The sequence below is a fragment of the Somniosus microcephalus genome, chromosome 1, assembly GCF_052327205.1.
Source record: "Somniosus microcephalus isolate GS21.2 chromosome 1, FLI_Smic_1.0, whole genome shotgun sequence".
Lineage (NCBI taxonomy): Eukaryota > Metazoa > Chordata > Chondrichthyes > Squaliformes > Somniosidae > Somniosus > Somniosus microcephalus.
The window spans coordinates 336,063,665-336,085,379 of NC_140987.1; the positions used below are offsets into that span (position 1 = coordinate 336,063,665).

At 48.6% G+C, this 21,715-nt stretch overlaps 1 protein-coding gene across 1 annotated transcript in view; it reads right to left on the reverse strand.

Annotated features, from left to right (window-relative positions):
• The window catches only part of LOC147124920 (sodium- and chloride-dependent neutral and basic amino acid transporter B(0+)-like), a 617,991-nt gene that overhangs the window by 272,027 nt on the left and 324,249 nt on the right, over positions 1-21,715 (reverse strand). The window contains exons 14-16 of the mRNA XM_085988400.1: positions 17,331-17,434; positions 16,935-17,076; positions 15,863-15,994 (exon numbers count right to left, since the gene is read on the reverse strand). Coding sequence (XP_085844526.1) covers positions 15,863-15,994; positions 16,935-17,076; positions 17,331-17,434 — 378 coding nt within the window. The remainder of the gene's footprint in view (positions 1-15,862; positions 15,995-16,934; positions 17,077-17,330; positions 17,435-21,715) is intronic.

A 21,715-nucleotide genomic window follows, 5' to 3' on the forward strand; every position in this document is an offset into this window, starting at 1 on the left:
GTTAACAGGCAGTTAATTGGCACTAATCCCTTCCCGCCTCAGGTCGGTGGGTCCCAGTGCGGGGCGGGTACCCGCCTCCTTTGAAACTTACGTGGAGGCGGGTTTTGGGCGGGATGGTGTCGGGACCCCCGAATTCAGGATTTTTGCCCCCCGCATGCCTAAAAGTCCGCCTCACAGCACACTGAAAATCCAGCCCAATATATTTGTTTAAAGTCTCTGCCATTTCTTTATTCAATAATATAATTTCTCCTGTCTCAGCCTCTAAGGAACCAACACTCACTTTGCTGCTCTCTTCCCTTTTACATGCTTTTACACTCTATTTTTTAATTTCTTGATAGTTTGCTCTCATTCTATTTTCTCCCTTTTTATCAATTTGTTGATGTTGTTGGAATCTATCATCAGGGACAGAGTGACTGAGCATTTGAACAAGTATGAGCTGATCAAAGGGCGTCAGCATGGATTTTTGAAGAATAGATCTTGTCTGGCTCATCTAGGGCAGTAGGGATAAACCAGGGAATTACAAGCCAATGAGCCTAACATCAGTGGTAGGGAAATTATTGGAAAAAATTCTGAGGGACAGAATTAGTCTCCACTTGGAGAGGCAGGGATTAATCAAGGATAGTCAGCATGGCTTTTTCAGGGGGAGATCATGTCTAACCAAGTTGATTGAATTTTTTGAGGGGGTGACTAGGTGTGTGGCTGAGGGTAGTGCAGTTGATGTAGTCTACAAGAACTTCAGTAAGGCTTTTGACAAAGACTGGTCAAGAAGGTAAGAGCCCATGGGATCCAGGGCAATTTGGCACATTGGATCCAAAATTGGCTGAGTGGCAGGAGGCAGAGGGTGATGGTCAAAGGTTGTTTTTGTGACTGGAAGCCTGTGTCCAATGGTGTACCGCAGGGATCGGTGCTCGGTCCTTTGCTGTTTGTAGTGTACATTAATGATTTAGATATGAATGTAGAAGGTATAATCAGTAAGTTCGCAGATGACACGAAAATTGGTGGAGTGGTAAATAGCGAGGAGGGAAGCCTCAGGCTACAGGACGATATAGATGGGTTGGTTAGACGGGCAGAACAGTGGCAAATGGAACTTACCCCTGAAAAGTGTGAGGTGATGCATTTTGGGAGGACTAACAAGGCAAGGGAATACACAATGAATAGCAGGACCCTAGGAAGGACAGAGGATCAGAGGGACCTTGGTGTGCATGTACATAGATCCCTGAAGGCAGCAGGACAGGTAGATAAGTTGGTTAAAAAGGCATATGGGATACTTGCCTTCATTAGCTGAGGCATAGAATATAAGAGCAGGGAGGTTATGATGCAGCTGTACAAAACGCTGGTTAGGCCACAGCTGGAATACTGTGTGCAGTTCTGGTCGCCACACTATAGGAAGGATGTAATTGCATTGGAGAGGGTGCAGAGGAGATTCACCAGGATGTTACCTGGGCTGGAGCGTGTAGTGTATGTACCTTTAAGAGCCCCTGTGTACTGTAATACCTGTAGTGACCACTCGGGTATATAAGCCTGTATAGCGTCTTGTATCTTTTAGTTCACCTCCAGACTTTGTTCAGTAAACACCTGTTAAACCAACTCCTGCATTCCGTGTCTCCATTAACACACGGATACAACAGTGGCGACGAATTGGAAACGGACTTACCTGCAATTCGGCAGCACCTCAAGGAGATCGATTCCTCAGACGAAGGTCGAAGAAGAAAAAAAAACAACAAAAAAAAACTGTGGTTTCACCAGCTAGCCGGGCTGGTGGCAGGTACTGCACTAATCCTTCCTGGGCGGTGGGCTGGGGCTCAATCGGGTGGCTCTGCAGCGGTGCCGAGCAGCGAGTCGGAAGGCGGAGGCAAACAGAGACGGAGGGTGGAGCACTCGGGAGATGGCCGGTGCTGCAAAGCAGGTCGGCGTTCGGACCATGCAGAGGGAGGGAAAAGTCCCAGCGAGTCCGGCGGGAACGAGTCTCCAACTATTAAAAATATCTGTGTAAATAAAAAGCACGGAGAACAGCGTTGTCAGCAGCGGCAGCGGCAGGAAAGCGCGGGAGGCGCCATTTTTTCTCGGCAGGGAAGAAAGGAAAGCGCGGGAGGCGCCATTTTTGATTTTCAGGATGCCTAAGACTGGCAATATTACTGCTTTCGATAGTAATATAGAGGATTGGACCACATATGTGGAAAGAGTGGAGGTATATTGCACAGCGAATGAAGTAGAGGATGATAAAAAGGCATCGGTACTTCTAAATCTGATGGGCGTAACTATGCCCAGATCGACAGGGAAGCACTCAGCCTGGTGTGGGGAGTGAAGAAATTCAACCATTACCTACACGGACAAAAATTTACCTTGTTGACTGACCATCAACCCCTCGTCTCCATATTCAACCCTAAAAGGGCGTTCCCATTATGACAGCGCAAAGGCTACAGAGGTGGTCCCTTTTCCTAGGGGCACAGTAATATGACATAGAATACAAAGGATCAAAACAGCATGGGAATGCTGACGGTTTATCGCGCCTACCGTTGCCAACGGTAGAAGAGGCACCTACAGTGGACCCAGTGGAGATGTTCCACTCAACCATAGTGGAATGTCTACCAGTAACAAATCCTACCATTGAAAAGGAAACGAGAAATGACCCGACTCTCTCTCTCGAGTCTACGATTTAACGGTGAAGGGATGGCCAGCACATGGCGAACCACTGTTGCCAGCCTTCTCGCAAAGAAGAGAACAGCTGTCAGTGTGCCGAGGAACCTTGATGTGTGGATCCAGAGTGGTGATTCCACCCAAACTCCAGGATAAAGTACTAAAGGAGCTTCACGAGGGGCATCTGGGTGGAGTGAAAATGAAGAAACTAGCCAGAGCTTTTGTGTGGTGGCCAGGAATCGATGGAGACATCGAAGAAATGACCAAGAGCTGTCTAGGATGCGAGAAGGTCCAAAACGCCCCACCACAAGCCCCTCTACATCCATGGGAGTGGCCCTCATCTCCATGGCAAAGGGTACATATTGACTTTGCTGGTCCATTTATGGACTCAATGTTCTTAATCGCGGTTGATGCACACTCCAAGTGGCCGGAGGTAATAAAGATGTCCTCCACCACCACGGAAAAAACCATCACAGTATTAAGGACCATATTTGCCAGGAATGGGCTGCCTGAACAGATCTGTTCTGATAATGGACCGCAATTTGTGTCCGAAGAATTCAGGAAGTTCTTAAAAAACAATGGGGTTAAGCACTACACGTCCGCCCCATACCATCCCGTCACCAATGGTTTGGCTGAAAGGTTTGTCCAGACCTTCAAGAAGGCCATAAAGGCCATGGGTAATGAAGACATAAATCTACAACATAAGGTAGATAACTTCTTGTTTGCGTACAGGAATGCAACACATGTGGTTACAAACCAAACTCCCGCCATGATGTTTTTCAATAGAAGACTAAGATGCCGGCTGGATTTGATCAAGCCAAACATCAGAAGGGACGTAGAGAACCGACAATTTCAAGGCATGAATGAAAGGCCAACTAGAACCTTCCAGATAGGTCAACAAGTTTTGGCCCGGGACTACCGTACCGAGAAATGGCAGCCTGGAACTATTTGCACACGACTAGGACCGCTGATGTATACCGTGGACATTGGAGAAAGCATAATAAGGCGCCATGCTGACCAGATCATAGAATCATCCAAAAAGGGGCAACCTACACCACAACTCTTTACGCCTAATGATGAAGCAGAGTTACCCATAGCATCTACCTCCGATCCGGTGATACTGGAACCAGATGAACCCGACACTGGCATTCAAGCCGAATCGACCTTGCCAAAAGAACCTACTACACCACCGAAAACTACTACACCACCGAGGCGTTATCCGGACCGAGTCAGGAAGCCTCCAGAGAGACTGACTTATAATTGATTAACTGTAGCAAATGTGTAGATTATTGTTCTTGTAAACATGTTAATTAATGATTACTTAAAATGTTATGTACTAATTATCTAAAAGGGGAGGAATTGTAGTGTATGTACCTTTAAGAGCCCCTGTGTACTGTAATACCTGTAGTGACCACTCGAGTATATAAGCCTGTATAGCGTCTTGTATCTTTTAGTTCACCTCCACACCTGTTAAACCAACTCCTGCATTCCGTGTCTCCATTAACACACGGATACAACAGAGCGCTTCAGCTATGAAGAGAGACTGGACAGACTGGGGTTGTTTTCCTTAGAGCAGAGAAGGCTGACGGGGGACCTGATTGAGGTGTACAAAATTATGAGGGGCATAGATATGGTAGATAGAGAGGAACTTTTCCCCTTAGTGGAGGGTCAATAACTAGGGGGCATAGTTTCAAGATAAGGGGCAGGAGGTTTAGAGGTGATTTGAGGAAAAACTTTTTCACCCAGAGGGTGGTTGCAATCTGGAACTCACTGCCTGAAAGGATGGTAGAGGGTGGTAGAGGCAGGAACCCTCACAACATTCAAGAAGCATTTAGATGAGCACTTGAAACGCCATAGCATACAAGGCTACGGAGAACTGCAGGAAAATGGGACTAGAATAGACAGGGCTTGATGGCCTGCGCGGACACGATGGGCCGAAGAGCCTCTTTCTGTGCTATATAACTCTATGACTCTTTGACTGTATGACAAGTTGGATTATTGAGGAGGGCACTATGGTGGATAGGGGAATGTCCATGGACTTTCAGAAGGCATTTAATAAGGATTTAGCAAAACTAAAAGTGCATAGTGTTGGAGGTGACCTTGTGACATGGGTTAGTAATTCGTTGGGAGGCAGAGCAGGGAAGAAAGGGAATATACTCTGATTGTCAGGACTTAACAAGTGATGCTCAGCAGGGATCTGTACTGGTGCCTCAGCTTTTCACCATATATATCAATGACTTGGATGAAGGAATAGAGAACTGTGTATCCTAGTTTGCATATGGCACTAAGTTAGGGGCAAGAGTAAGTTGTGTAGATAAGAGTAGGATTTTCAAAGAGACGGAGGCAGTGAATGGGAAAAACTGTGGCTGATAGAGTTCAATGGATGGAAGTATGAAGTCATCCACTTTGGATCCCAAAAAAACAAATTTGGAGATTTTCTTATAAGCAAGAGACTAGGGACTGTGGCGGAGCAAAGGGATTTGGGTGTCCATGTACAGAAATCAGTAAATGCAATCAGAAAGGCTAATGAATGTTGGCCTTTAGCTCAAGGGAACTGCAATACAAAAGGAGAAATTATGCTTCAGTTGTATAGAGCCTTGGTCAGACCCTATCTGAAGTAATACATTCAGTTTGAACAATGTACCTCAGAAAGGATATACTGACCTTAGAGGTGGTATAGCACATATTCACTGGAATAATGCCACAGCTTAAAGGGTTAAATTATGAGGACAGGTTACATAAATGGTGGCATAGTGGTTAGCACTGTTGCCTCACAGCGCCAGAGACCCGGGTTCGAATCCAGCCTCGGGCGACTGTCTGTGCGGAGTTTGCACATTCTCCCCGTGTTTGCATGGGTTTTCTCCGGGTGCTCCGGTTTCCTCCCACAGTCCAAAGATGTGCGGGTTAGGTTGATTGGCTATGATAAATTGACCCTTAGTGTTAGGGGGATTAAATACGTGGGGTTACAGGGATAGGGTGGGATATGTGTAGGGGTTACGGGGATCGGGTGGGATATGTGTCGGTGCAGGCTCGATGGGCCGAAATGGCTTCTATCTGCACTGTGCGGTTTCTGTGATTCTGTGATTCTGTGATAAACTTGGCTTGTATTCCCCTGAGTTTAGAAGCTTGAAGAGTGATTCAAGAGAGATGTTGTAAATGACTGAGGAATTCAATAGTGTAAATGCAGAGAAACTATTTCCTCTGTTTTGTGGGAATCTATAACAAGAGGATGCAATCGTAAAATTAGAGCTCGGCGAATCCCGAGTGAAATTAGGAAGCAATTGTTCTCACAAAGGGTAGTGGAAATCTTGAATTCTCTTCCCCAAAAGTCTGTGGATGCTGGGTGAATTGAAGATTGAAGACTAAAGCCTAGAAATTCATTACAGCCACTTTTGGGGCGGTAAAGTCGGGCGGCCGCTAAAGTTTGCGCCCGGCGCAACTTCGAGGCCACTTCTCCGATATTCATCAGCTTCGCCCTAAGAGTTTGCTCGAGCGCTAAAACTGGCGATGCACGCCTCTCTTTAGGCGCTAAGCCGGAGCTGCTGAGCGAGAGCGCCGAGGCCGGGCGCAGCGCAGGTGCGGCCATTTCTTGATTGACAGCAGACACCCTGGCGCCGGCCAGCTCTTAAGGGGGAAGGGTCGACTTGGTCTGCTGCCACGCCCTGGATAGTGGAGCCCTGCAGCTAGGCCTGAACACTGCTGCTGGACCCAAATAGCGCCTGAAACCATGGAGAAGGCCCGTGAACGAGCGCAGCACTTCTCAGAGCTTGATCTGAGGGTGCTGGTTGGTGCTGTGGAGAAGAGACGCCATATTTTGTTTCCAGACAATGGCAGGAAGCCGCCGGCCCGCGTCTACCGGAGAGCCTGGAGGCATGTCGCCACCAAGGTGTCATCCAACAGCGAGGTCCCCAGGAGCGGTGTCCAATGCTGCAAAAAGCTAAATGACCTCGCCAGGATTGTCAGGGTGAGTACCCTTTCCAGTGTCCTCCTCATCCTTGCATGTGCACCTCACATTATGGGCAAAGGGACCTGAAAGCCCTAATGGCCAGCCCTCATGCAGCAGCTATGGGACACTCATGAACATCAATTGCACATTGTGCACTTAACACACTGGCCAGGCTATTCGACCATGGGAGGCAGTGCACACAAGATCAGGGCTACACACTGGCCAGGCTATTCGACCATGGGAGGCAGTGCACACAAGATCAGGGCTACACACTGTACTTAGAGGCCGTCCTTTCTCTTGCAGGCCAAGCTGGCCAATAATAAGAGGAGCCGGACTGCGACCGGGGGAGGCGGACCCCAGACCCAGCTGCTCACCGAGCTGCAACATCGCGTGGAGCGCATCATGGGTGCCCGGGTGATAGGCCCCGTTGCATCTGGAGATGCCGACCCTGTTCTGGGCACCAATGGTAAGGACATCACCTTTTGGACCTCTCTCGTCCCACTTGCGCATCAGATCTACATCCTTTGCCACTGTCCGTCCAATGCGCTGAATGCCACCACTCATGCATCCCTCGCTGATGCCCTCTCCTCACTCTAAAGCTACTCTTGTGCCTTCCTGCTTTCAGATGGTGAGGAGGAGGACCCTGAAGCTGCCAGTGACAGCCCCTCAGAAGAGGAGGAGGAGGAGGAGCAAGAGGAAGGCGGCCCATCAGGGGAACCCTCAGCCGCGGCAACTCATGCCAATGTAGGGGACACGTCTTCCCTGGAGGGGAGCGTGGGGGAAGTATCGGAGGGGAGGGGAGCTCCTGGGACCAGCGGCCTGCAGAAACGCGGGAGGGGGGTGGAAGCTCAGCGGCCTTCTTCACAGAGGGGGGAAGGGTCAGAGGGGAGTCCAATTGCTGGGCCCAGCGGCATCCAGCAACGCAGGAAGGGTCGGCCAGCTCGGCGGCCTTCTCCCCAGAGGGAGAGTCCGGCCTCCAGTCCGGAGACGGCCAACGCCGAGGAGATGCGCCGCCTCGAGGACTTGTCCGCGGACTCGGAGCGCCGGCACACGGAGCTCATGGGGGTAGTGGCACGGTTGCCTGAGGCCATCGAGTCCCTGTCTCGGAGTGTGACCGAGTTCGGGGCCTCACAGGCCACCAGTCGGGCGGAATTCGGGGCAGCTCAGGCAGCGAGTGGCCAGCTGATCAGTGGTGCCGTGCAGTCACTGGGTGCTCTGATGCGGTCACTGAACAGGTCAACACGGGCACTCACTGCTGCCACACTCGCTGTGCCAGCCAGGCATCGCCAGGGCACCCGGCGCGCTGCAGCAGCACAGCGGTCTGTCCCTCGGCAGATTGGTGCGCATGCTGCAGTGCTGGCCCAGCCGAGTGCCAGTGTCTCAGGCGACCAGCGAGCACCTGCCACCTGCCAGCTTGCCCCCATTCTTCCAGCCGCCACTGCCACTCCCCCAGTGGAGCTGCCAGGAGCTGCTGCAGCGACTGATGCTGGCCAGCCACAGCTGCAGCATTCACCAGCCGGCCCCTCGACGGCCAGACCTCGTCTAGGCCGACCCCCAAGGGCATCTGCCGTCACGACATGTGCCCCTCAGGAGCCTGCCCCCAGCCTTGCAGCAGCCAATGGCCTCACTTTGAGGAGGAGCAGCAGGGCCTGCAGGGGCCGCCAAAGTTTGCAGAAGGCATCGCCCTCGCGGGCCACTAAGTAGAGGGTGTGTCCAAATGTTGTGTTTTCTGGAATGTGTGTTTTGTGAAGGCCGAGGATGAAGGCCATTTTTGTTTACATCTTTTGTTAATGCTCCCCAGGTTGTGGGAGTGAGCCATGTGTGTGAGTGTTTTTTGGGGGTTTCGTCTGTTTTTGGTTTTCATGTGGGAAGGGCCCTGAGTTTGTACAATAAACCATTTTATTTATTCACATTGTCCATGTTTGATCTTTGAAGTGTTTGTTGCCTTAACCGGCTGACGGCTTGCGGAGCGGCTGCAATCATGCTCTTTCATTGGCACAAGCCATTCCCTGACAGGGGGCCTAGAAGTGACGGTCAATAAGCCGCCGACGGGCGGCCCTTGGACCTTCTGCCTCCCTCCTGGGCTGGTACTCCTCGTCCTCCTCCTCCTCCTGCTCCTCCTCCTGTGGTGGTGGTCCAACGTGAGGTGGCAGTGCCTGAGTCCTGCGGATAGCCAGGTTGTGCAGCATGCAGCAAACGACGACGAATTGGGAGACTCGCTCCTGCGAATACTGGAGGGCTCCCCCGGAGCGATCCAGACAGCGGAACCGTTGCTTGAGGACGCCGATTGTTTGTTCTATGATGTTCCTAGTCGCTTGATGGCTCTCGTTGTATGCCTCTTCAGCAGGGGTCGTAGGCGCGCGGAGCGGGGTCATGAGCCAGGTACACAAAGGATAGCCTTTGTCCCCGATAAGCCATCCTCTTGGGTGAGGCTGTGCCTGGAACATGTCAGCCACAGTTGTCTGTCGCAGGATAAAGGCATCGTGGCTGCTGCCTGGAAAGCGGGCATTGACAGCTAGGATGCGCTGCCTGTGGTCACACACCAGCTGTACGTTAAGGGAATGGTAGCCCTTCCAGTTGCGGTAATCCTCGGCATGCTCCAGAGGTGCCCGCAAAGCCACATGCGTGCAGTCAATGGCGCCCTGCACCATGGGGAAGCCCGCTATTCTTGCAAATCCCACTGCACGCTGCTGCTTCTTGTCCAGGGTCATGGGGAAGGAGATGAATTGACGTCTCCTTCTGAAAAGGGCATTGGTCACCTGGCGGATGCAGCAATGCACGGCGAACTGGGAGATGTTAGCGATGTCCCCAGCAGCGGATTGGAAGGAGCCGGTGGCATAGAAGTTGAGAGCCACCGTCACCTTCACTGCCACCGACAGAGACGTCCTGCGCATTAGCTGTGGACGCAGATCTCTGTGCAGCAGCTGGCAGATGTCTGCAACCACCTCCCTTCTGAATCGCAGCCCCCTAACACACTGCGCGGCAGACATGGTCAGATAGGAGGACTGCTGGCGGTATACCCTAGGTGGGTAAGGCCTCACTTGGCAACGCCTGTTGCCCCCTCTGCGTCTAGCCAGGGCTGCCACTTTCTCACGGTGTCTGTAAGCCCTTCCGGCATAAGGCTGAAACTCAGCGTTGGCACCCAATGCAGCCCCCATTATATGCTGGCAAACACTGAGATCTCAATGAAGGCAAAGATAATTGCTAAGCTCTGGCCTGAGCCAAAAATACCTGTCCTAGTGTTGGGCCAAAGCAGTAAGCTCTCCTCCTTGTTCTCTCTCCAAAAATCCGTTGCACAAGAGTGAATGCTGCAAAATGGCTGCCCTTTATAGTGCAGGGTAAGTGCCCTTTAATTTGCGCTCCCCGCGGCCCGCCTCGGCTGTGTACCGTTCCACTTCACAGTCATTAGGGCCGCCCGGCACACAATGGGGCGGCGCGAGCGAAGTTCCGGTTCCGGGCGCACAAAGGGCGTTGCACGACGAAATGACGTCACAACAGGGCGCGCGCTAAGACTTTGCACCGGCGCTAAATGTCTACTGAAGTTGGGGCGAGGCGCAGATCGCGCTGCGCCTGGGCGCTAAGCACCTGGCGCTCGAGATCTACTCCTCCTAAGGCGCTAACGGCTGGCGCGCCCAACTGAATTTCTAGGCCTAAGATTGATAGATTTTTAATAGCTATGGATAAAAGGGATATGGAGCAAAGACAAAGTTGAGCTACAGATCAGCCATGATCTAATTGAATGGTGGAACAAGCTCAAGAGGATGAACAGTCTACTCCTGTTCCTATGTTCATAGGATAGAGAGGGCAGATTGAGGATTACTGCAGGTTAAAGACATCATAGCAGCTACCAGGAAACCTGGTGCAGACCTCCATGATGTGCTGCATGGCATCACACACCAGCTGGACATTCAGGCAATGAAATGTGCTTGTTCCAATGTTTCTATCTTATTTGTGTGTCCATAATTCTCTGGAATTATCTCATAAATTAAGACAAGCTGCACTTTAATGAGTCCATCTGACTTCAGATGTCACACTTTTGTTACATACGCAAAAACTCGATAAAGGTGATGTATAAAAATAAGAGGAAGTCAGCCAGTTATTTCCTGTTGTTTTTTCTGACCTTAATGAGAAGCCAAGCATTTGCAACTGGCTGCCAATCCACACAGAATCAATTACCCTCTAAGTGACCTCAGGACGTGTTTTGTGCAGCATTCAGACATCGTGGCCTCATGGGCCAAGTTAAAGAGCAGCAGAATAATACATTTTGTGTTCCATGGTGTAATGTCTGTGTCCTCATAAACAGCTGATCATCTGACTCACTGTGAGCAATACCATGAGGGATATGCTAGTGAAAATATTTAGGGACCTAAATTCAATAGCCCCCGAAAACGGGCACGGGGATCGCTTCTGATGCAGGCAGACCGCTTACTTCATGCTACCTGATAACTAACATGATTGCAGAGTGCAGCCAGCTCTAATGGTGCCATTGAATGGCTGCCTGCCTCAGCAGCGGGCCCAAAATTGTGAGAAGGTAGTACCACTTAAAGCTAGCCTGCACTACTTAAAACAACCCTGCACCTCTTAAATGGGAAGTGAATTGTGGCTGGGGCAGGTGGTGGAAGCCATTGTGAAACACAGTTTGACATGGAAAAAGATGCAATAACAGCACAACATGGGGAGGGCGGCTCCAAGATTTTCTGATGCTGAGCTGGAGGCCTCAGTGGAGGAGGTGGAGAGGAGAAGATAATTTGACCGATCATCATGGGGACCAGGAGGCCCTCCAGACACACACTCAGAAGGAAATGGGAGCAGGTAGTCGTGGCCGTCAATGCCAGATATCAAGCCCTGATGACCTGGACACAATGACGTCAGAAGTTCAATGACCTTACACGAGTGATGAAGATCAGTGAATGAATCCTCAAATGCCATATCCTACCAACTGCACCACTAGCCTCAGCCACTGCTCACTGCACCAAAAGAGCTGAATTCCAGAGGTGAGGTGAGAGGGACTGCCCTTGACATCAAGGCAGAATTTGATTGAGTGCAGCATTAAGGAGCCCTAGTGAAATTGAAGTCAGTGGGAATCAGAGGGAATATTATCCATTGGCTGGAGTCATACCTAGCACAATGGAAGATGGTTGTGGTTGTTGGAGGCCAATCATCTCAGCCCCAGGACATCGCTGCAGGAGTTACTCAGGGCAGTGTCCTAGGTCCAACCATCTTCAGCTACTTCATCAATGACCTTCCCTCCATCATAAGGTCAGAAGTGGGGATGGTCGCTGATGATTGAACAGTGTTCAGTTCCATTCACAACTCCACAGATAATGAAGCAGTCCGTGCCCACATGCAGCAAGAGTTGGATGACATTCAGGTTTGGGCTGATAAGTGGCAAGTAACATTCGCACCAAACAAGTACCAGGCAATGACCATCTCCAGCAAGAGAGTCTAATCACCTCCCCTTGATATTCAACGGCATTACCATCGCAGGATTCCCCACTATCAACATCCTGGGGATAACATTAACCAGAAACTTAACTGGACCAGCCACATAAATACTGTGGCTACAAGAACAGGTCAGAGGCTGGGAATTCTGAGGTGAGTGTCTCACCTCCAGACACCCCAAAGCCTTCATCTATAAAGCACAAGTCAGGGGTCTGATGGAATACTCTCCACTTGCCTGGATGAGTGCAGCTCCAACAACATTCAAGAAGCTTGACATGATCCAGGACAAAGCAGCCTGCTTGATTGGCACCGCATCCACCACCTTAAACATTCACTCCCTCCACCACCGACGCACCGTGTCTGCAGTGAGTACCATCTACAAGATGCACTGCAGCAACTCGCCAAGGCTTCTTTGATGACACCTCCCAAACCCACGACCTCTACTGACTAGAAGGACAAGGGCAGCAGGCGCCTGGGAACACCACCACCTCCAAGTTCCCCTCCAAGTCACACACAATCCCGATATGGAAATATATTGCTGTTCCTTCATTGCAATTGGGTCAACATCTTGGAACTCCCTCCCTAACAGTACTATGGGAGTACCTTCACCACACGACTGCAGCGGTTCAAGAAGGCGACTCAACATCATTTTCTCAAGGGCAAGTAGGGAATGGGCAATAAATGTTGGCCTTGCCAGTGACGCCCACATCCTATGAATGAATAAAAAAATACCTAACATTCAAATACCTTTACCTCACCATCACACACTTAGCATTGCTGCAAGCTTCACACCCACATCTCACAGCTTGCACTCACTGCCAGCTATTCAACCATGACAGCCACATCTCCCAAACAGATTGCACCACACGCACTGATTAATTTCTCTCTCTTGCAGGACAAGGTGGCGCACAACTGGAGGCAGCACGAGCTAATTGGCGGGGGACAGGCACACCTGCATATCCTCATGGAGGAGACGGTGCTCGCCATCATTGGAGCAGCCATTCCTGAGGGCATGGCCAGCGGCGGGGCTGAAACCATAACCGATGACGGTATCCTCATTCCTAAACCTCATTCTCACATCCCACAATCTCTTCTGATTTACAAGCTGCAGATGGTGCAAGCATCACCTCTTGCTTCCCCCGCACCCACCCCCCACCCCCTCCACCACCGTCCACTCACCACAACCTTACACTTATGCCTTTCTCCTTTCAGATACCCAAGAACTGCAACCTGGATAGGCAGTGGTGGAAGAGCAACAGGTGGAAGAGCAACAAGACAGTGATGATGAAGAAACACTGCCACTCGATTTCACACTCAAAGCCACCAGCTCAAATAATAAGAACATAAGAACATAAGAAATAGGAGCAGGAGTAGCCCAATCGGCCCCTCAAGCCTGCTCCGCCATTCAATAAGATCATGGCTGAATGGCGCTTAATTTAGTGGATAGCATAGAGGTGGGATCGGCACGTGGTGAGAGACCGGGCATGAGTGGCCTGCAGCCAGGACAGGGGGCAAGCATTCTGCAGGTGCCAGCTCACCTGAGGGTGAGGTCAAACGAGGTCTGCTGCAGAGGACTCAGATGAGCACTTCGATGGGGCAGCCTACAGAAGAACACTGATGGGTATGCACAATGAAATGCTTGTTGCATTGTCAGGGCTGCCAGTTAGCCAGGAGTCCAGCACCAACCTTGTACAGGGCTTCGTGTAGAGCTTGGAGCCCATCCTTTCTAGCATTGAAATGCTAGCCAACTCCATTAGTACACTTGTGGACCCAACCATGATGCTACATTTGATGGTCGATGTCTCAGCTTCCATTGCAGCACAAGCCGAAGCAACCCAATGTCTGAGTGCTGCAGTGGAAGCTCAGACTCCTGTCATGCAAGGTCAGTGGATGCATGGAGCCCGAACCTGCTGTCCTCTCCCAGGATGACAGCATTCATCCTCCCATCCCTGCCACTCGGCCAGTGCCCTTGCTGCTGCCTGCCAGCCAGCCAGCGCAGACTGCTGCCGCCCAAGCCGAGGTGGTACAATCCAAATCTAGGCCTTCTAGGCCCAGAGTATTACCCGAGATCATCCTCCAAGGCCATTTGCAGACTCCTTACTGAAAGTCAGCAGCCTTCCCCAAGTCATGCTGCACCCACTGGGGCAGCACTGCATAGTAGCACTAGGACAGGCAAAGGCACGTGGAAGACAGGTACTAAGGGAAAGCACAAGGGTGATTAGTTAATGTTTGTATGCAATATGGCATGCCTTGATTTATTAATTTGGTTTAGAATGTTTATTTTGTGTTGGCTTTTATTTAGGCATTGCATCCAAGTGATGGTCAGTGACAGAGGGAAGGTAAGGTGTGGGACTGTTGGTGAATGGGGATTTGGTGTTGCAATTACTGGTATCGCAGTCAGATGAGTTGTTCATGGACAGCCGGCCAGATAGGGCTGTCGAGGTTACGCCCTCCCTTCCTCTTTATACACTTTGGCAGGAAAAATAAAAAAGCAAATTATTATTTAAATGGAGAGAGATTACAAAATGCTACAGTTCACAGGGACCTGGGGGTCCTTTTGCATGAAACACAAAAAGTTAGCATGCAGGTAGGGCAAGTAATCAAAAAGGCAAATGGAATGTTGGCCTTCATTTCAAAAGAGTTGGAGTATAAAAGCAGGGAAGTCTTGCTACAACTGTAAAGGGTATTGGTGAGACCACACCTGGAGTACTGCGTACAGTTTTGGTCTCCTTATTTAAGGAAGGATATACTTGCATTGGAGGCCATTCAGAGACGATTCACTAGGTTAATTCCAGAGATGAGGGGGTTGACTTATGAGGAAAGGTTGAGCAGGCTGGGCCTATACTCATTGGAATTTAGAAGAATGAGAGGTGTTCTTATTGAAACATCTAAGATACTGAGGGGGCTCGACAAGGTAGATGCAGAGAGGATGTTTCCCCTCGTGGGGGAAATCTAGAACTTGGGGGCATAGTTTCAGAATAAAGGGTCGCCAATTTAGAACTGAGATAAGGAGGAATTACTTCTCTCAGAGGGTCATAAATCTGTGGAATTCTCTGCCCCAGAGAGCTGTGGAGGCTGGGTCATTAAATACATTTAAGGTGGAGTTAGACAAAGTTTTACAAGATAAGGGAGTGAAGGGTTATGGGGAGCGGGCGGGGAAGTGGCTTTGAGCCCTCGATCAGCCATGATCTTATTGAATGCAGAGCAGGCTCGAGGGGCCAAGTGGCCTATTCCTGCTCCTATTTCTTATGTTTCTTATGTTTCCCCAGAGAGCTGGGGAGGCTGGGTCATTGAATATATTTAAGGTGGAGATAGACAGATTTTTGAAAGGTAAGGGAGTCAAGGGTTATGGGGAGCTGGCAGGGAAGTGGAGTTGAGGCAAAGATGAGATCAGCCATGATCTTATTGAATAGTGGAGCAGGCTCGAGGGGCCAAATGACCTACTCCTGCTCCTACCCCTTATGTTCTTATGAAAGGTGCAATATAAATGCAAGTCTTTCTTTTAACACAATCTCAGTTAATCGACATCTCTATTAGAAAAATGAAACATGAAGCCGTGTTAATAATTGAGTGACAGATAGTTCTTCAGGTATTGGATCTAATATCTGACTAAATTTGGAACGAGGAAAGAAAACGTTTCACTCGCTGTATCTGTCTCTTCACTGTCTGTATCTGTCTTTGTAAAGTGTCCGGCAGATCAGATTGTAAACAATTCTTCAGCCAGGCTGGGTTAAACCACCATCTGATAAGGAAACTATAACCAGTAATTTAATATGAATTAAACACTATTACACATTTAAACTGTTGCTAAGCTTGTGTTGCTGATTAAACATTAACCTTGTAGCATTGGCACGGCTTTCCACACTGCAACAGGTCCGAGGCTGGCAAACTGCCCAAAGGAAGATTCCAAGAAAAACATTGATATTCCAACGAGTGCCAGCATGAGCGTATAAGGAATAAGAAACGCACCTGAAAAAAATAGGAGTAAAATCGGGGGGAGCTAAAACAAGTGTTCAACCTCCTCGCTCCCACTAAATGAATTGAGTTAAAATTACCCCTGATGTCTCTCTCTCTATCTCCCTCTCTCTATCCAAAAATATCTTTATTTCCATATATCATTATATACAGAATAGTCAATTTATCTTCATTCTCTCCTATTTCCTCGACCATACCATGATATTTGTAAGATTTTACGATATGAATGCACGTTAATATATGGGAGATGTTTAGGTCTCAGCTACAATTCTGAAAGTTCGGTCAATGAATGAAGTTACCAGGGAAATTCCCACATTGTAAAATTCTCCCTCTAACTGAATCAGAATTCTTTCCATCTCTTTAATTGAAGATATTGAGCATCCATGTTATATTTTTACAATTTTGTTCTCGATTTCCATTAATCCAGTTTTGTGGGGTTGTGAAGAGCACCTGATATGAGCAGGTATGACCCCAACTTACAAACCTGCCCAGAGCCTGACCGGGAGACTGATAACCGAGGATTTCAGATAGTGTGCACTAAACGTGCCTGATGTGTACGGTGCATGCATTTTAAACAATAACACTTTAAAAAGTATTCAAATGTAATAAATCATCAGTTCTACACACCTGCCCAGGTTCAATCATTTTCGTTTTAAATACCATCTATTTGATGTATCTCACTCTTACCTATATCTATAAAATATCAGCTTGTCACATCACCCACATTCCAAGAAAAAAGATTTGCTAAATAATTTAAAACTGTAAGCTTCAATTAATCGTTTCTTATATTAGCAATGTTCAACCCTGTGTTGTTTACCTAGTACGATAAAAAGGTTTCTTGGTTCATTGAATTTAATATATTACTTATAAATCAATGAAATATTCCCTTTATTTCTCCTTTCTCTGCCCTGTATTTTGGATTTGCCTACAGTACCTCCTCCATTTCTGTAAGCCAGGTAAGGGAATCGCCAGACATTGCCCAGACCCACAGCACAGCCGATCATTGAGAGCAAGTAGTCAGTCTTCGAGGACCAGTTGCCTCGCTCCACATTCTCGTCACGTTCATTGGTGGCAGCCTGGGGGAAAGACAGGAAATGGCTGACTCAGAAGTTAGACTTTGTCAGACTAGAACTCAAGCAAAAAGTACAGTTTTCACCCACTACAGAAATACTGTGCTGTTCTCCATTTAGCAGCAATCGGTTGGTAGTTTGGAAACACCCTGAACCCCACAGAGAGTCTCTGCAATTCACAACAACTAAAATCCCAAAATCATCAGCACCTCTCAGGGTTTTACATGAGTTTACTCTCATGGTTTGATTAAAATACTCACCGTGTCCTCTGGAGGGTGTGTTTGATGGTCATTCAGTGAGAACCCAGATAAAGCCAATTCTCTCTGGTCCATGTTTGGACAATGATGAACGATTCTCCCACTTGCTCAGGGATTGGATGTAAACCTTGAGTTGGACACTTTTGTCCAAAATGCTTTGAACTCTTTCGAGCTCTGGGACTCTGGTTAAGGATGATTCAGCTCCACACCAGTCAATGACTCTTCCACAGTCAGAAGCCAATCCTTTACGTTGTTTAAAAGGGGTGTAGCTCTGTTAACTCAGGGTCTGCTTATACCCAAGCTCACAGAGCTATTAATCAATTTGCAGATTAAACATTATTTTTTCAGGTTAGTTATATTAGTTTCAGAACACTCAGTAACAAAGGGCAGTTATTCTGCATCTATAGGTTTGACAGCAGCGGCATTTTTAAAGGGGACAGCACCAAGTGCACCTGCACCAATCAGGAGTTCAGGAAGTGCAGAACTCTGCATGTGTTTGCTCAAAAATGGGACAGTCTTGTTGGATAATTCCTACCTATCCTTTAAATAGATTTGTATAACTAGAGACAGTGATATGTTTGATAATTCACTTCATATTATTGAAAAAACATTAATCTTAAACACTCTAACCAACCATACGTTAATCTTAAACACGCTAACCAACCATACATTAATCTTAAGCATGCTGACCAACCATACATTAACCTTAAACACCTTAACCAACCATACATTAATCTTAAGCATGCTAACCAACCATACATTAATCTTAAACACGCTAACCAACCATACATTAATCTTAAACACCCTAATCAATCATGCAGAGAAGCGCACGTTAGCCCTATATCCAAAATTTACTACATAGAATTAACAGAATATACAACACATGTACTGGTCTCGCTAGACGTACTCTTATCCAGTTATCCAGTCAGCTAAACACTCATTCAAATAACTCCTCGAGCAACAGGGTGCGGTTTTGAAGTTTTACTTGAAAAAAATTGTGAAACTGTAAACAAAGACAAAGTATGTTTTGTACACAGAGCTGAGTACTATACATTAGATGTTACATAAGATACAAACATGTTTATGACAACAAAATAGACTAATTGTATAAGTAAATAGCACTGAAGCTAAACCTCGGTAGCTAACAACTAATAAACATCTTATAGACAAAGTATTGTCAAAATGCTATACTGACAAGGTTGTTATCATGTTACTAAACAAGGATACTCACAGACATTGCGTTTTGCCTAGCATATAAGGAAGGATGGAGCAGGATTGAGAATGCCTTATGTGGCTTTGTTCCCAACTCAGCAAAACATTCCCTGGAATACTACTTCTGGGGCAGACAGGAAGAAGGTCAAATAACACACTGCTATACAATAACTACCACTAGAGGGTGCTATCTGCATGTAATAAGTCCAGAACACTCCCCGTCTGGAGTCGTTAACGACCCCACATAATCCTAACTCTACTTGTCACTGGAGTCCTCTGGCGACAAAAGAAGGACCACCTCAGAGACAGGCCGAGAGAAGACCTTTGCTGTTCCCTCTTTGATGACTACGATATGCATCCCCCAACTCTGAGAAATCCATCGGTGTCAAAGATAGGATGCAGCTTCCGTAGGCTGCTGTGAGGGGGTAGGTTGCGTTCTGCTGCTATGCACTTCAACTCTTCTGAGTAACACTCGTGTTGGACGCTCTTCATCACAAGGATTTTGGCTCTCTTGAGCTCCTCTTCAGAGGGACTCTTACAACAGATGTGCCACCCATGGCAGCTACTCTCTTGTGTGGGCTGGGAGAAGGTATGAGCTATGTGGGTTAGGCGTGCTATTGTCTTCATGAGAATGTTCCATTTGGAGAAACGCTCAAAGCATTTGGTGCTCATCAGGTCCTTAGAGATTTGAGTAACATTCGCTTTGACTTGTGGGTGTATCTCGGAGTCAGAAACAGGGTTGAGGAGGTCGAATGACTCATTGAGTTCAGAGGAGTGCAGGGACGGATCCTGAAGAAAAGCAGGTCCTGACAGCCATGTTGTGCTGCTGAGAAGGGACACTGTTACAGATCTAGACCCATGGTCAGCTGGGTTCAGGTCTGTGGGGACATACCTCCACTGGTCGGGGGATATGGACTGTCGGATACGATGGACCCTGTTGTTCACGTAGACGTAGAACAGTTTACTTTGGTTATGGATGTATCCTAGCACCACTTTGCTGTCTGTATAATACTTGATGCTGTCGAACTTCAGATCCATCTCCTCCACTATGAACTCTGCAATCTCAACTGCTAATACTGCTGCGCACAGTTCCAATCTGGGTATGGTGAGGTCTGGCTGGGGTGCCAACTTGGCCTTTCCAAAGACGAAGCCGACTTTGCCTTGTCCATCTTGAGTGGTGACCTTCAGATAAGCCACACCTGCGATGGCCTTAGCGGATGCGTCTGCAAAGACACAAAGCTCCTTGAATTGGACATTTGAGGGAGAGAAGGACGTGTAGGAGCGAGGTATTTGGATCTCCTGTAAGTCTTGAAGTGAGCCTCTCCATCTGTTCCACTCTGCTTCCATCTCTTCAGGGAGGGGTGAATCCCACTCTTAAGCGCGTGTGGAGAGTTCCCTGAGGGGCAGCCTGCCTTGTATGGTAACAGGGGCCAAGAAGCCAAGAGGGTTGTATAGGCTGTTGACTGTAGAGAGCACTCCTCTACGTGTGAAGGGTTTCTTGTCATCTAAGGCTTGGAACGTGAATGTGTCTGTTGCTATGTTCCAAGACACTCCTAGGCTACGCTGCAGGGGGAGGTTATCAGTGAAGAGGTCTAAATCCTTGACATCCTTAGCACGATCTTCAGGGGGGAATGCCTCCATCACTGCTGGTCTGTTAGAGGCTATCTTGTGTAGCCTGAGGTTGGATAGTGCAAGTAGTTCCTGAGCTCGTCCAAGGGTACTGATGGCCTCTGCTTCGGTCGGGAATGACTTCAATGCATCGTCGACGTAGAACTCTCATTCGATGAACCCTCTCACATCACTGCCGAAGTCATCTTCTTCTTCCTTGGCAGCCCTCCTTGGTCCATATATGGCGACAGCAGGGGACGGGCTATTCCTGAAGACATGGACATGCATTCTGTAGTCCACAATGTCTCTGCTGGGGTCGTTGTTGCGATACCACAGGAAGCGGAGGAAGTCTCTGTGGTCCTCTCTCACCACAAAGCAGTGAAACATGTGCTGGATATCGGCAGTGATGGCGACAGGCTCTTTCCTGAATCTCATGAGTACCCCCAAGAGGCTGTTGTTGAGATCGGGCCCTGTGAGGAGTACATCGTTGAGAGAGACTCCCTGATATGGTGCACTGGAGTCAAACACCACGCGGATCTGTTCTGGCTTTTTGGGGTGATAGACTCCGAAGGAGGGGAGGTACCAACACTCTTGGCCTTCCTGGAGTGGAGGAGCTAGCTCTGCATGATCGTTGACGAGCATTTTCTTGACAAACTCTAGGAAGTGTGCTTTCATCTTTGGCTTCTTCTCCAGTGTGCGACGGAGAGAGTTAAGATGATTATAGGCATATTCCCTGTTGTTCGGCAGCCGTTGTCTGGGGTTCTGGAAGGGTAAGGGTGCAACCCAGCTGTTAGAGCTGTCATGAGAGACCTCATTGTCCATAATCTGGAGGAATCTCATGTCGTCGATCGATGGAGCAAGTTTGTGGTCATTGGTGGCGCGACAGAAGACTGACTGACCCGGGTTCTCTTCGGTGAGCATCATCTGTGTGCTGTCTGTGGAGATCAGCGCTGGGGGGTTCTGAGGCTGGGCCGTATGACTGAACTTCTCTGTCATTCGGATCTGACTACTGCATGGGGTAAGGTAGCTTGGACGACCATTCTCCAAGATGGAAGTCTTGAGTGTGCTCACCTGAGATGGCTTGTGAGCACCCCTGAGGCACACGTCTCCAACAATGACCCAGCCGAGATCTAGCCTTTGGGCGAAAGGGGCGTCATGTGGGCCATTGATATGTTTCCTTGCCTTATGTATCCTCAGGATGTCCCTGCCCAACAACAGGAGTATGTCTGCGTCTGGAGCAAGAGGTGGGATCTCGTCTGCAATGCGTCTCAGATGACGGTGGTGATGAGCTGCATTCAGAGTGGGAATTTCAGAACGGTTGTCGGGGACTTGATTACATTCGATCAGTGTAGGAAGGGGGAGACTAATCTTCCCATCGGCTGACTCAACAATATAACCACAGGCCCTCCTGCCGGCTGTCTCTGAATGTCCAGCACACTTCTTCAGCATGTAAGGCGACGGATTTCCTTTGACCTTGAAGATGTCGAAGAACTCGGATCTTGCTGGAGAACGATTACTTTGTTCGTCTAGTATGGCATACATCTTTTCAGATTCCTGGCGATGTCCTA